This window comes from Lutzomyia longipalpis, chromosome 3, assembly GCF_024334085.1.
Source record: "Lutzomyia longipalpis isolate SR_M1_2022 chromosome 3, ASM2433408v1".
Lineage (NCBI taxonomy): Eukaryota > Metazoa > Arthropoda > Insecta > Diptera > Psychodidae > Lutzomyia > Lutzomyia longipalpis.
In genome coordinates this window covers 2,370,621-2,385,623 of record NC_074709.1, presented here as the reverse complement: position 1 = coordinate 2,385,623, position 15,003 = coordinate 2,370,621, and the positions used below count along the sequence as shown (strand labels likewise).

At 33.6% G+C, this 15,003-nt stretch overlaps 4 protein-coding genes across 8 annotated transcripts in view; all 4 read right to left on the bottom strand.

Moving 5' to 3' along the window:
- LOC129794093 (GPI mannosyltransferase 3) overlaps positions 1–15,003 on the bottom strand; it is a 1,193,052-nt gene that overhangs the window by 976,642 nt on the left and 201,407 nt on the right. The gene's annotated exons all lie outside the window — the stretch shown is intronic.
- LOC129794120 (cytoplasmic tRNA 2-thiolation protein 1) overlaps positions 1–15,003 on the bottom strand; it is a 1,132,104-nt gene that overhangs the window by 976,642 nt on the left and 140,459 nt on the right. The gene's annotated exons all lie outside the window — the stretch shown is intronic.
- Positions 1–15,003, bottom strand: part of LOC129794129 (plasma membrane ascorbate-dependent reductase CYBRD1) — a 1,128,201-nt gene that overhangs the window by 976,642 nt on the left and 136,556 nt on the right. The gene's annotated exons all lie outside the window — the stretch shown is intronic.
- LOC129794143 (uncharacterized) lies at positions 664–13,091 on the bottom strand. Of its 2 annotated transcripts, XM_055834779.1 has the most exons (6): positions 12,669–13,091; positions 11,299–11,483; positions 1,868–2,072; positions 1,379–1,531; positions 1,267–1,305; positions 664–934 (listed from the first exon to the last, which is right to left on the bottom strand). In XM_055834779.1, exons 1-6 carry the CDS (start codon positions 12,687–12,689, stop codon positions 767–769), a joined length of 771 nt encoding a protein of 256 aa, XP_055690754.1. In that variant the 5' UTR covers positions 12,690–13,091; the 3' UTR covers positions 664–766. The 2 variants fall into 2 exon arrangements, with proteins under 2 accessions (XP_055690754.1, XP_055690756.1); XM_055834781.1 differs by lacking the exon at positions 1,267–1,305.

Here is a 15,003-nt window from a genome sequence, read left to right as displayed (position 1 = left end):
ATCGCAAGGGGGGTTTTGTTGGGTTTATCAACTGGTGTCCAGCGTCTTCTCGTCTCGTGGGATCGCGTTTAATTAACTGACCGACCACCAATGTGATATGAGAAGCACTAGAAATTGTTCCTATTGCAGCTTCTCATTTTATACTCTCTCTCAACATTGTTGATGAACTAGTGACATCCCACTTATGTTCATTGATTAAACAGATTGCAATATTCTTCCCGCCAATTCGACGTCAACTGGAAATCCCCACAATGTGCTCTCATGTGATACGGCGCACGAGAGTTTGATTAGCTAATCATTTTCCTTAAAGAATTTCAAACTTCTCAAGTTCAATGGAACATACATTATGTGTTTATGTCCTTATCAGTAAATAAATTTTGCAGATGTGAAGTCAAAGAGTATCAAGAACTAATTTTTTGCGTATATACAAAGGCTTTTGCATTTATTCAATGTGTGATTCCAGGAAAACCCAAGGAAATTCAAAATATCAACTGATTAGACTCTAAATTGATTATGTAGAATTCCTTTTTATTCTCATTCGTACAGATAAAGCTGATATGTACTCCATTACTCAACATTATTCGCATTTTGCGCCAAAACATTAATTTCAAGGGAATAGAGTTTGAATGAAGACAGTAGAAGAAAAGAAGAAAATGCATTAAATTAACACTGAAATGGTATATTTGGCAAACTACACAGTGTGTCACAGAGCGAGAGGATCATCATGCGATCAGATATTTGGGGGTTGTTGCTTGTGGAACCTCCTTCAGTGGTGGGACGTAATATCGCCGTAGTGATGCTTTGGCCACATGCACTCACATCCTGCGGGCACCTGTCGCGTTAGGGATTCCCAGCAATCAGTTCCAAAGAGACGGCGTGTCAGGAAGATTGTCCTGTTTAGCTGAATACATGAGAAACCCACTTCACCGCAAATCTGAAAAGAAAGAAAAGTATTGTAGATTTCTTACATGAAAATTATGATTTTTATGCTGTAATGTGTGTTGTTATGATGCGAAGGGCATAAAAGTGTAGATGAAGATGTGCAAAGTTTTTTTTGGACGTTTAAAAATTAATTTGAAATTATTAAAAATTTCCTTTCTTGCACAATCTTCATCTTCAATCTGTCCCCTTTGTACATTTGCGATAGTTCCGCGTGGATGAGATAGTGCCCCCGGAGGCAAACTTATCAGGGTATAAGGTGATAAAGGGCATATTGCAGAATGGACTTCCGGGAGGATGCATGCAATTGAGAAGTAATTGACTTACCTCATCCATATTCCCATCGATTAAGCGACTTAAAGCGGGCTAGTGGACACACATACAGAATAACATTAGGTAACATTTGGGCTGTATATAATCTCTCGATGTGCTCAATTACCTTATTTCTGTGCACCCGGTAGTCTCTGAATGAGGTGAAAGGATGCTGACAGGTCACCTCCTCATAGTGATCTGGTTTGTATTCATAATTTCCTGCTTCGCTGTTTAGGTACACCAGTGTCCTCCTAGAAGGGCATAGCGATTGGAAGCTTGTCTTGAGACGTGGTGAAAGATAAGAAAAATTATTAGGAAATTATCAATTATAGAGTTGATTGAAATCTAGATTTAAATTTTCTTATCAATTCAAGGAAAATTAATTAAAAAATATATATTTCAACTAAAGGTATAGATTTTTTATCAATTTTGAATTTCCGGATTTAGGTGAAATTGAATTTTGAAAAATAATTTGGTGATTAAAAGGGAAAATTTGTTTTCTTTTATCTTAAAAAAATATTTTTCAGTTTATTTAATTTTCCTAAATTGACTTTTTAGGTCTCTTTTTTATTTAAAAAAAAATCTAAAAGCTATTAACTCTGTAAATTGCACTCACTCGTGTAATTTTTGGTTTTGTACGAATCGACCTGCTTGGCAGCATCTCAACGTTTCGTCTTACATTCTGAATCCCATAGGGTAAACTTGATTGCAACTCAGGATCTGTGTCATACTCTGCATCATCCGCGTACTCATCCTCACTACTCTGGTGGAAGAATGTCCTCGCAACGGGCTCCTCGACGCCATAAATACCATCATTTTCCCTGTGAACGATAAAAGTGGTGTATAGAAAAGCACACAGGTAAATTGCGCCCTCAAGCACAATCGCCACGTGAGAAATCTCCCATTCCCCCCAGATGGATTTTAAAGTCACTTCCCCAACACCTGCTCTTGCATGGTGGATGGGAAAATGGGGGAAAAATCGCATGGATGAGGTCCCTTTTGCACTACATATACAATTCCCGGGCGATTTCTCTTTTCACCATTCTCAGAGATTTATGCTTAATTTCACATAAACTCCGTGATTTCCTTGAGGGAACTCCCTCGCACCTTGGCAAAAGCTCTTGCGAATTTGATTCCCAAGCTCGGGTTTCTTTCCTTATACTTTTTCCCACTCAGCATCTCACAGCAGAAATGTCGAATAAATATGATTAAGCTTCTCAGAATGAGGGAGGCATATATACGAGTTGAATATAATTTGAATTTCTTTAATATTCCTTGCACATTTTCACAAGTACAATCTCTATGTGGGAATTATTTTAAACGGAATATACTCTGGAAAGCTTCTGGTTTAATCTTCTCAGTATTAAATACAATAATTCAGGCAATTTTCATACCAACATATTTTTAAAATTTTCGTTTTTTTTTTGAGAATATATTTTTGGCTAAAATCAGTTTTTCGCATTTTCTGGCTCTCCTGTTGATTTTAGAGCAAATCTGATTGGATTTTTGGGTCATCCCGTACCCGCAGGTTCATCGATGAGCCTGATCGATATGTACTAAAGGGAAGTTTCAAATACAAAAAATAAGAATTTTCAATTTTTTCCTTTGAAGTTTGGACATATTTTTGGCTAAAATCAGTTTTTCGCATTTTCTGGCTCTCCTGTTGATTTTAGAGCAAATCTGATTGGATTTTTGGGTCATCCCGTACCCGCAGGTTCATCGATGAGCCTGATCGATATGTACCAAAGGGAAGTTTCAGGTGCAAAAAATAAGAATTTTCAATTTTTCCTTTGAAGTTTAGACATATTTTTGACTGAAATCAGTTTTTCGCATTTTCTGGCTCTCCTGTTGATTTTAGAGCAAATCTGATTGGATTTTTGGGTCATCCCGTACCCGCAGGTTCATCGATGAGCCTGATCGATATGTACTAAAGGGAAGTTTCAAATACAAAAAATAAGAATTTTCAATTTTTTCCTTTGAAGTTTGGACATATTTTTGGCTAAAATCAGTTTTTCGCATTTTCTGGCTCTCCTGTTGATTTTAGAGCAAATCTGATTGGATTTTTGGGTCATCCCGTACCCGCAGGTTCATCGATGAGCCTGATCGATATGTACTAAAGGGAAGTTTCAAATACAAAAAATAAGAATTTTCAATTTTTTCCTTTGAAGTTTGGACATATTTTTGGCTAAAATCAGTTTTTCGCATTTTCTGGCTCTCCTGTTGATTTTAGAGCAAATCTGATTGGATTTTTGGGTCATCCCGTACCCGCAGGTTCATCGATGAGCCTGATCGATATGTACTAAAGGGAAGTTTCAAATACAAAAAATAAGAATTTTCAATTTTTTCCTTTGAAGTTTAGACATATTTTTGACTGAAATCAGTTTTTCGCATTTTCTGGCTCTCCTGTTGATTTTAGAGCAAATCTGATTGGATTTTTGGGTCATCCCGTACCCGCAGGTTCATCGATGAGCCTGATCGATATGTACTAAAGGGAAGTTTCAAATACAAAAAATAAGAATTTTCAATTTTTTCCTTTGAAGTTTGGACATATTTTTGGCTAAAATCAGTTTTTCGCATTTTCTGGCTCTCCTGTTGATTTTAGAGCAAATCTGATTGGATTTTTGGGTCATCCCGTACCCGCAGGTTCATCGATGAGCCTGATCGATATGTACTAAAGGGAAGTTTCAAATACAAAAAATAAGAATTTTCAATTTTTTCCTTTGAAGTTTGGACATATTTTTGGCTAAAATCAGTTTTTCGCATTTTCTGGCTCTCCTGTTGATTTTAGAGCAAATCTGATTGGATTTTTGGGTCATCCCGTACCCGCAGGTTCATCGATGAGCCTGATCGATATGTACTAAAGGGAAGTTTCAAATACAAAAAATAAGAATTTTCAATTTTTTCCTTTGAAGTTTGGACATATTTTTGGCTAAAATCAGTTTTTCGCATTTTCTGGCTCTCCTGTTGATTTTAGAGCAAATCTGATTGGATTTTTGGGTCATCCCGTACCCGCAGGTTCATCGATGAGCCTGATCGATATGTACTAAAGGGAAGTTTCAAATACAAAAAATAAGAATTTTCAATTTTTTCCTTTGAAGTTTAGACATATTTTTGGCTAAAATCAGTTTTTCGCATTTTCTGGCTCTCCTGTTGATTTTAGAGCAAATCTGATTGGATTTTTGGGTCATCCCGTACCCGCAGGTTCGTCGATGAGCCTGATGGATATGTACCAAAGGGAAGTTTCAGGTGCAAAAAATAAGAATTTTCAATTTTTTCCTTTGAAGTTTGGACATATTTTTGGCTAAAATCAGTTTTTCGCATTTTCTGGCTCTCCTGTTGATTTTAGAGCAAATCTGAATGGATTTTTGGGTCATCCCGTACCCGCAGGTTCATGAATTCCTCTTCGAATTGGAACATTTTTCTGACCAAAAAGAAATATTCTTCTGATTATAATGGAATGGTTTTCTGATCAAAAGTAGAATTTTCTGATCAAAAGATTTGATCCCAATATGAAAAATCAATCAAAAATTCACGGAATTTTAGTCATAAATCACAATTTTTATAATAAATAAATTCATTCTTTTTTTTTTAAACTTTCTCATTTTTCAGTTGTTTGCATTAATGCAGAAAAACATTTTCTCTCATAACAAAATATGCAAATATTTATGCAAACACCATTTTAGGAAAAATAAAATAATTTTCCGTAAATTGTTCCCAAAAATTTTCATTTGAAAATATATTTTCAAAATTAAATTTTCTATTGTTCAAATGACGCATTGAGATAGATTTAAAAGAAAAAGATTAGAAGATTCATGCGTGGTTAGACAAATCATCATTCCCATCGCTCTAAAAGTCATTCATGAGAGAATTGTATTGAATTTTCTCTTTTAGGTCTTTAGATAAGCAATAAAAGTCTTATAATTTTTCGCAGAAAATAAATTTTTAACAAAATTTATCCTCTGTGGCCCATTTTGTGGGTAAAAGAATGACTATCAGAAATTGCTGAAGGTTCATTAAAGTGTGCCAAAGTGGAGGATGGTTGGTTGTGGTTGTTGAAGATACAATCACATTGCATTTCATCTCAGCCAATTTATCTCTCCTCACCCCAAATATCTCTTTTCACGGACAATAAAACCTTCCCAGATTTTTCTTTTGGTCCCTCGAAATAAAATAGCGAGACAAGAATTGGATTCTCTATCTCAATATTAGGCACAATGGGCATGGGTGGCGAATGTAAAGTGTATATAACGTGGTTGAGGAATCCTGTGGGAAAAATAAATTTTTACGACACGACTATTTCTTTCAATTTCACCAACTGGCGTATTTCTCTTTGGTAACACCGCAACCAAAACCACTTCATTTCAAATGATTTTATACATAGATACCTACATATATTTTTTTACGTTATGTACATAATGTATGTATATGTTTGAAGTGCGTTTTATTGGAAACTTTTGTGGAAAATTCAATCCTCGTAAGATTTTCTATAAGAGAACTATCCAAAATTTTGGGTATTGACATTCAAAAGTACTCAAGTAGACTAAATAACCACCAATATCCTTATATAGATATTCCCAGTGGAGGCATGAAAAGGACCTAAAGAAAGCCAATTGCGGTAAAGTCACCATGGTCCTCAAATATTTCTCTTTGAATTTTAAAGCTTCCCACAAAATTACTTGCTATTCTACACAAGTAGACATAAAAAAAGTATTGAAAATTGTTTAAAGGACTGCAATTGTCGGAAAAATATTCTCTAGAATAGGACTCTTTATTGTTTTATAAATTTCTCGAAATAAAGAAAGAAGATTGAAAAATTTTGCATTTGGAACTTCTTAAATTACTTGAATTAAATACTGCGCAAAGGAACATCCTAAAGTTGTGAGATACCAATTATCGTTATCATGGGCGTGTTTTCTGTGAATTTAAGAAAAAGTAAATTCAATCCAACCTCAAAAAAACTCAGCTACTTCTTCTGCAAATTCTTGAATTATTCATTAAAATATCCTCATATAAAATCAATCTGTCGTTCCCAACGTTTTCATTTGAGGGAAGTTTGAAATTTTGCATTATGGATTCAGAGAATAATGTTTGATGGTAATTTCCAACAATTTTTATCATTTGTTCCCCAATCTTGTTCCCCAAATAAACATATGGAATATATTCTTTCATTTTAATTCCAATTCAATGAATTTTCTTGTGTACTGATTTTCCCATATAAAGTGATTTTGTAGAATCTTTTGACTGTCCATTATAGGTCTTTCTGTTTTCACAAAGAAAATACTAAAGAAATATTTTTACAGCTCGTATACTAATTTTACTTGTTTGTTTATTAAATCCAAGAGTATAAATTGAAATTGTTAAGGAAATCACATCAGAATAATTAAAATTATGCTAAATGAGAAGCTGGGGTCAAGAAGCTCATGTCTTGGAAAACTAAGAAACTCCCTCTAAATTAAATTTACGATATAAAGTCCTAAGAAAATATTAAAGGGAACAAAGGAAGTTATACTAAAAAAAATCTAATTAATAGTAACAAAAAATTATTTTAAAAACGTATTCACTTTACCCAAATTTTCCCTGGATTTAAATTTCATGTGAAACTGCAATATTCTAAAAGTTCACAAATGGAGCAAAGAATTCTTTTACTTTCCCATAACAAATTGCTGCATGACTTCAGCATCACTTGGAAAGAACATAGTCAAGTTTTTTTTTTCAGCGAGTCTTTAGTAGAGAGCACAGAGAGCACAAAAAAGCACAAAATGTAGAAAAGTTTTTCAACAGGAAGAGGTATGTATCAAGTATACAAAAAAAAAAAGATTACAAAGAAACTCAACAAATTCTGCGGTTTCTTCCTCGTGTAGATTTTCTTCATGATAAAAATAAAACAGAGACGCATTTTGTTTAAAATCTTTTTCAAAAAAAAAAAAGTTAAATGAAATTTAACTTTCTTCCTCTTGTCATAACGATATAGGAAAAGTTTTGGGGGTGAACTGAGATAAAATTAGAGAAAGATGGTATGTGGTGTATGCTAACTAATTAAAAGCATTTTGCTATTTTGAGGATAAAGTTTTAGAATTGCCAGAATGTTAGTTTTAGTTTTTCTAATTATCATTTATGTATTATTATTGTTATTTTTAATTGTCATTGAAGTTTATCTAATGCCGGAAACGTTTAGTTGGAGAAATATTTCCAAGGAGAGTTTAGTTAGAACGTATAATGGAACAAAAACTTAGATTTTAACGATTTAAGGGGGTGACACACATTTTCCCACCCATCTCTATTAAATTTGTTCATCAAAAAGTTATTTCTATAAAAGTCCCTGATTTTGTTCGATTCTCAGCAAAAAAGAATTTAATTAAGACTTGCGTGCTTAACATTATGTATGTACATAGACACATATACCTGTATAGAAAGTTAAACACTTCGTGGAATTATTTATTATTACCACTCATTTGTAATTCAATTTAATTTTCAAAAAATGTAATTCACTTTGAAACGGAAGTAGAGCAAAAAACACTTCGTGGGAAAAAACGAGAGTTACCTATTTGTCAAATATCTCATTCTATATAATAAAAAAAACCTCCTCCTTGTGGTACAATGTTGCTCTGTGGAGGGTTCAGGGTGAAAAATGGCAAAATATTTTCCACCTTTTTTTATTATTTGCCCCCCATCTCCATATTTTTTGAAACATCCTTCCCGTCCTCAATCCTCGTGCACTCACTTTTGCACATCAGGGTGGGGGGCGATTTACCAAATATCGAATATATATAGGTATATACTATATATGACATTTTTGCTTGCGCGATATTTTTTATTTTATTATCGCACGACACTCAATCACTGGAGGAACGAATATGGTGTAAGGAAATTATACTACTCCATCAATAAACACTTTTTTATCATCCCTATCAAAATTATAGCGTCATGCTCCACACATAATTCGCGTCCTTCTCCAGAATCCCACGTGTGTGCGTTTGCAGAATTTTGCCAAAGGGCTCCATGGAAATGGTGTCACGTGAATTTTCTTTGCCTCCGTCCACATAACAACTTTATCCCACCATACTTCCGTATTTTTCCCATTCAAGAGAGAAAGGAGAAGAAGAAAAAAAAAGAGAATGGTGAAAAAATACTTTCTGGCGGAAGGATCGTCGAGGATATTTATTGCGGAATGCAAGAAAACAACTCTTGTTAGAAATAATTGCAACACAGTTCATCCGTGAAATTTTTTATATACATCGCACAACAAAGTTTCTTCGCGAAGAAAAAACTTTTTATTTTACGTAAATGTTTGTGAAGAATGAAAATCTTTTTTATTGAATTTCATTTAGTGGAAAATTACTATTATTTTAAAAGGCCTGATATGTATTTAAAATTGACCTTTTGAGGAAAATAATTTATGGAAAATTATAATAAATAGAGCAATTACAGAATTGTTGCGATTTACGGTTTTCCTTATATTATTTTTTTTTTCAAACCGTTCGGTTCACGATTTGTGGGAAAATATGTTTTAACCCACAAACATCCCTTTCTGGTTTCTACAAACTCTCGTTAGTTTTTAATCAGGATCAAATTATTGGTTCCTATAATTACTGGGACAAGAACGACAAGAAATTAATTTTTTAAAAGAAAAATTTTCCTTTGTTCAAACAAAATCTCCTCATTTTATAATTGAAAATGTATAATAGAACATTTTCTTCCCAACAATTTTGTCACAGGTTATTTTTTGATAGCTTAACGAGAAAATGGATTTTTAATTCACTTTCAAACTCTTGCATTATTAACTTTTTACCCCAGTTGCCCAACGATGCAAGGAAAAGTCTCAATATATTTCTTTTAATTTTCTCCCTCAATAAGTTTATGGAGAAAATTGAAGAGTGTAGTTTATGTGTGCAGTCTATGGCTGAAAATCCAACGAAATAATCACTCTCTAAAGTAAATTTTTAATTTAAAATAAATAATATAAAATTCCTGATATTTCTATATGAGCAATGCAACACTTGTTTGCTTTTCCATTTAAGCCTTCGCAATATAAACTTTTTCAATTTCCACCATGAAATTGGAAGAAATCTTTCTCAAATCTGCTATATTGAGTATGGTAGTATACAATTTTTTCTTCCAATTGGTTTGTGCAGAAATTTGTGGGATTATGGAGTGAAGAAGTGTATGGTGAAATTTATGTGTGAAAAGTTTGAGGAAAATTCTCTTTGGGTGAGACAATGAAATACTGAGAAATAAAATCCACACCATAAGTGTGTCGGCTCACCAAATTCATCATCAATATTGGGGAGAGAGGAAAAGGGCAAAGAGCTTTTGTGCTGAAGTTTACTTTATATGTCGAAGGAAGAAATAATAAAAATTTACAGTTTTTTCGTCCCACTTTGTGTGAAAGAAAAATTCACAGAGAGAAACCCAATAGATAGAAATTTATGGCGCTTCTTTCGGGAGCTCCTCTTTCTTCCTCCCTCTCCGTCTAACCCCCATCCCCTTCCTGGTGCCACGTAGAAAATGGGGATGTCACATACTGCAACCCAGGATGATTCCGTATACCCAAAATCCCACCATTTGTGTGACAATTTTCCACGTTGTGTCTGCAGAAATAAAAAGTATGTGTGTGTGGCTAAAGGTGACGCCATGGGTGGGTATCCAAAGAGGAAAGGCATGTTAATTTATCTTACTAAATAAAACAGCACCATTAAATCCCTTTGAATTTAGTGATATAATTTACCTTAAAGTGGATTCCTTATACCCACCCCTCAGAGTGCATAAACTTTTCTCTGCTCAACTGGGAGCTTTTTTTATGTGTGCTACCTATACACGTTGTATATATAGCATAGAGAGCGCACAAAAAAGAACACCACAGAATTCCTCTACAAAAAGTCCCTGAGTGATATTGAATTGAACATTGAGTTCACGTCAAATCCACGGGGATTTCCTGTACAATCCATATTTCTCGCACTTCCCAATTCTTCCATTTCCCTCTTGTTTAATCAGGAAGCATTCCAAAAACTTTCTTTTGGCAAATTCAAACGAAACTTGCAAACTTTTGACCATTTCCGCTGAAATGCATTGCTTTATGCGCCTGTTTTCCCAGATTTTCTTCGCTTTTCGTTTATGCTGTGTGTATAGCCATAAGAATGTGGCTTTTTGAATCTATACATATAATATTGTGGAAAAGTGAGAAAAGCTTATATTGGCTGCGGTTAGTTAAACAATATTGTAAAAGTCTAAAGTGTTTATTGTTGTTATTTTTATTTTTCATCTTATCTTTTTTATTGTTTTATAATTAATGCATAAAATTAATGTAATTGAAATGATTTTTTTTCTTAAAAAGAGTTTTTGATAAAAATTCAAAACTTTTAAATGCTATTTGAAGGGTTTTTTTTTAATACAAAAACGGGTAAACTCCTTTCAGGATTGTAATAAAATAATATAATTTATTTTGTTTTAAAATGAAAACAAGTTCTTAAATACATAAAATAATGTTTCAGAATACTTCTAAAGTTTTTTTTTGGTTAAAATGATCCTACCTTTCCTCATTTGTCTGTTTCTCTGTTCTTCTGAATGTTTTGTAAGTAAAGAAAATCACTCAACAATTCTCAAGCTATTCCATGAAAACTTTTTCTTTTCTTCTCTCTTTAACTTAGCTCCTTTGTATTTTTTTTTGTAAAATTTATGGATAAAATTAAATTCACACTTTTGAAAAGTTCTCAAAAGTAAAATGCTTTGCTGTGCATGCAGAATTTTTAAACAAGAAAAGAGATGACTAAAGATTTTAAGGTTGACTTGTATATAGTGGTGAGGAAAAGAAGTACTTTTTCTCACTAAAAAGAGTAGATATGAAAATACACCATAAAATCTCTCACAAAAGCCCCATACCAAGTCCTGGAAAGTTTTTCCTGAAAATCTTCCCATCTTTTAACATTACAATTGTTGATGTGAAAACATCTTGAAAATATACATATGTAATGCTGTGCTTGAGGAGGAGCTTGAAAATCTCCAATGAGATTTATCGTTATTTTCCTGCCAAATTTTGCATGTAATACTTACGGCACAATCTGATTGTCTAACCCACTTCCTGGGAGAAGTTGCAGGAGCTGCTGCGGAAATCTCGACAGCGTGGGTCGTTGATGCTGAAAGCTATCGAAGTGCTCCTCATTCTCATTGTGATCGTTTCTACTGTCGTCATTTGCATTGCATGATGATAAGAGAATAATGCACGATAATACCAGCGCCTACACAAAGTCCACCAGAAAAAAAAAGAGTCCAAATGAATAAATTATTGCTGCTCCAATGGGAATATGATTAGAATTTGTATTACCACGTAGCAATGACGACAGAGCTTTCTTATCGTTTATCAATACAAAAACATAACCAATGATAAGGGGAGAAATGACATGAAAGCTACCAGACATAAACTTTGCATTCTGTTATATATAGGTATCCTGTACTTTTCTGATTTTCCTCAAAATCATTAGATTTTCTTTTAATTAAAAAGCAAGAGGGTGAAATTTCAATTGAAAAGATATTGAAAAATATCTTTTGACTTTATATTTAATGCTTCTTCTGTCCGTGTACCTACATAATACATTTAATGTTAATTTTGAGCATAAATATTTTATAGAACTTTAATGTTTTATTTTCTTTATAGAGAATTCAGATTTTAATTTAAAAAAACTACTCTAAATTCTTTTATTTAAATTTATTTACAAAGCTTTATGCTAATGTTTATTTTTATCTTAAAATTAAATGAAATATCATCATCTTTCAAACAAAATATTGACAATAATTTTCAATTAGTTTTGCTCTGAACCGCACATTAATTTCATGGTCGTAAAGATCAATAAATGGAAAGTGCATCAATTCACCCAGGTATTCACCCACTAAACAAATATAAGCAACGTTGATAAATGAGATAAATTGAAATAATCATACAACAGAGAGTATGCAAATATAAATCCAACACTTTCTAGTGGGATTATATTGTCGAGAATCGAACTGGTGAAAATTTAATTAAAATACAACACAGAAAATTCATAAGTTTGTGGTTTAAATTGCAATAGCACATCCGGGAGGGGGTGCATAAAGCTCCCCAATAGCTGAGGGAATTACTATCTACAATGCAAAATATTGTTCATTCAATGGGGTTTGTTTTTCGTGATCGAAACAATATTTATGTCGAAAATATAGTTGCTATACATGTATATTTATGTCTAATAGGGAATTGGGGGGCGGTGATGGATTGAGAGAGGAACAAACTTTTGTGGTATTTAATGGTAAAAACAATTTTAATTTAAATTATGTCGTCCGTTTGAGTATCATAAAAAATATGCAATTAATTAGAAAATTTACAAACATTAATAGATCTTTTCCATGTAAAACCTATACAGCTAACATATTTACAAAAATGATAAACTTACGTGTGTGAAAAAGCGTCCCATTTTCACAAAAGTTTAACTCTTTTTTTTTCTGCACACTCACTCTTTTTCCAATTATTTATCGTCTATTGTGTTGGTCTTTTTTTTTCCGCCAGCCACCCCCGTATATGACAGCCCCCGAAACTTTATTGTGAATCGCGTGGTGAGAATGTGCAGGAATTTTTTTCTCTTTCCACTCCAACTCTTCTATCACATTAGACAGTACACGGTTAAGAAATGTGTGAATGATAAATGGGACTTGGTCCTTTTGTGAATTGCACACATTCACCCCCGCGCTCAAACCCCTCAACAATTCGTTAGATACTCTCTGGAGCAAAAATTGGTTTAGGGTTTGGTTGTGCTGCTAACACGATGGGTGTGAGGGAAAGTGCAGTGTTTCTCACGGTTAGAAAAGCAACAATGGACTGAATTTGTCACCGGAAACCTCAATGGCTTTTATATCAAACCCCATGGCAAAGTGGCTGAATATTTTTAATTAGTCCCGAGCAATTGCAGAAATCCAAAGATTAGCTCTCTGTGTATTCAGTTAATTTGCCTTATCAGCGCCACCAAACAAATGATTCGAGCTCTTTTTCCTGCTGTCACCTGATAAAAGTGCCAGATTCGTATTCCAATTCAGACCAAGCAGAGCGCCCTCCAGCATTTACACACATTACCTGTTTGTGAGACAATTGAGAGGTGGAATATTGAGTGGCCGGAAGTCATTATGGGAAATATCGGCAATTTTGCCACAAGAGTTTATATTCATAATGTTGAATATTGAATCCCCAAATGCCATGAGTCAGACCATCGATTTTGTACATAATATACGTCGAGACCTCTTGTTGGCTGATACGAAATGTGGTTGGTTTGTTGGCGTTGAATGTTTGACAAATTACCCTTAGGGTTATTAAATACAATTTCATGCTTCAAGGGTCTCTAGCTCTACATTACATACATATATCCATGTCCACAGTCTTGTCAATAAAATTGAAAGCTTTCCTCTTAAAAGCTTGATCAGCTACTGGCAACACTGAATTAAATATAAATTTAAGTTTTTCATTAAAGTTTCTAATATGTTTTTATTTTTAATATTTTCTTATTATCTTTGCATTTTTCATACAATATTGATATTTTATTAAATTTCTTTCAACTCTCACAATTGAATGCTAAAAGTTTATGGCAAAAGAAAATTCTGAAGCAAGTCAGAAAATTTGCCAAAGTAAAAAAGAAACATTTTATTAATGAATGAAGCTTCCGAAATTTATCTCAATTTCTCACATATACATAAAATCTGCAATTTAATCAGAAATTTGTCAAGAGAAATCTACATTGTGGAAGAACAGTCTTGAAAATGATTCCTTCATTAATCATTCAAACTATATAATTTCTGCTACGATCCATCATCCCCCATCCGAAAAAAATGTTTTATATCACCCCCCTTTAGATTTTCTATCGTACACAATTCGAAAATTATATTAACAGCTAATTTTTATTGATGATTGAACGTGATTAAGTGCCTCAAAATATTTTGATGACAATAATGTGCGATTAATGAATATTTTGTGGCACATTTTTTTTCGAAATGAAATAATTCATATAAGAGGTCAATTAAAAGCGCGTCACGGAAAAAGGTATACCGCAACATTGAGTGGTGTTTATTGATGAAAATTGCCATTCAGATGATTGAAAGAGATCCCACAGAACCCATTGACGTGCTATTGGGTGTATTATCGCGTGGATTATGACGCGTGATGTCGGAAAATCGTGGCTAATCATCCTCATTTTTTTTTGCGCACGGAGAGATCTTGAATAGAGGAAGTTCGATCGTGAAATACCATCGTCATTTTAATAGACCATTAAGGGGGCCTCTTCACTACCAACAATGAACCATCCTCTATGGGGCTGCAATATCGAAGCAGAGATAAATTCCATACCTCATTAACGTCATCGTGGTGACACTAATTTGGTTCCTGAATGAAATTGTAGACACAATATACTTGGTGAGATTGTAGGGAGACAAATACTTGAGTCCGTGTCTGGTGTTCCATACCCGCGTAGTAATGCTGAAGGATGTATATAAACCCATCCAAATCCATTCTAGGGAAGACAATTATTTTAATTGAGGGATGATGCTGCAAACACTCTGGTCAGAGTGATTCTCCATTTTCAGCTCCTTCTCGGTCACTTTTAAAATTATTACCATCACCGGGATTCGAAGAATGGGGATGAAAATTAAAATAGACGGGGCTAGGATGAAAATGGGCGTGGGTATAATGATGGATGATTTGTGCTAAAAGTAAGGTGAGAAAATGCCACACCAATTGTGTAAATGGAA

Excerpts from the sequence above, each read along its gene's own strand:
- LOC129794143 (XM_055834779.1), bottom strand. The coding sequence starts at position 12,689 with ATGGGACGCTTTTTCACACAC. Across the intron at positions 11,484-12,668 it reads TGGGACGCTTTTTCACACAC|GCGCTGGTATTATCGTGCAT; the intron begins GTAAGTTTATCA and ends GACTTTGTGTAG. Across the intron at positions 1,306-1,378 it reads ACCGGGTGCACAGAAATAAG|CCCGCTTTAAGTCGCTTAAT; the intron begins GTAATTGAGCAC and ends TGTGTCCACTAG.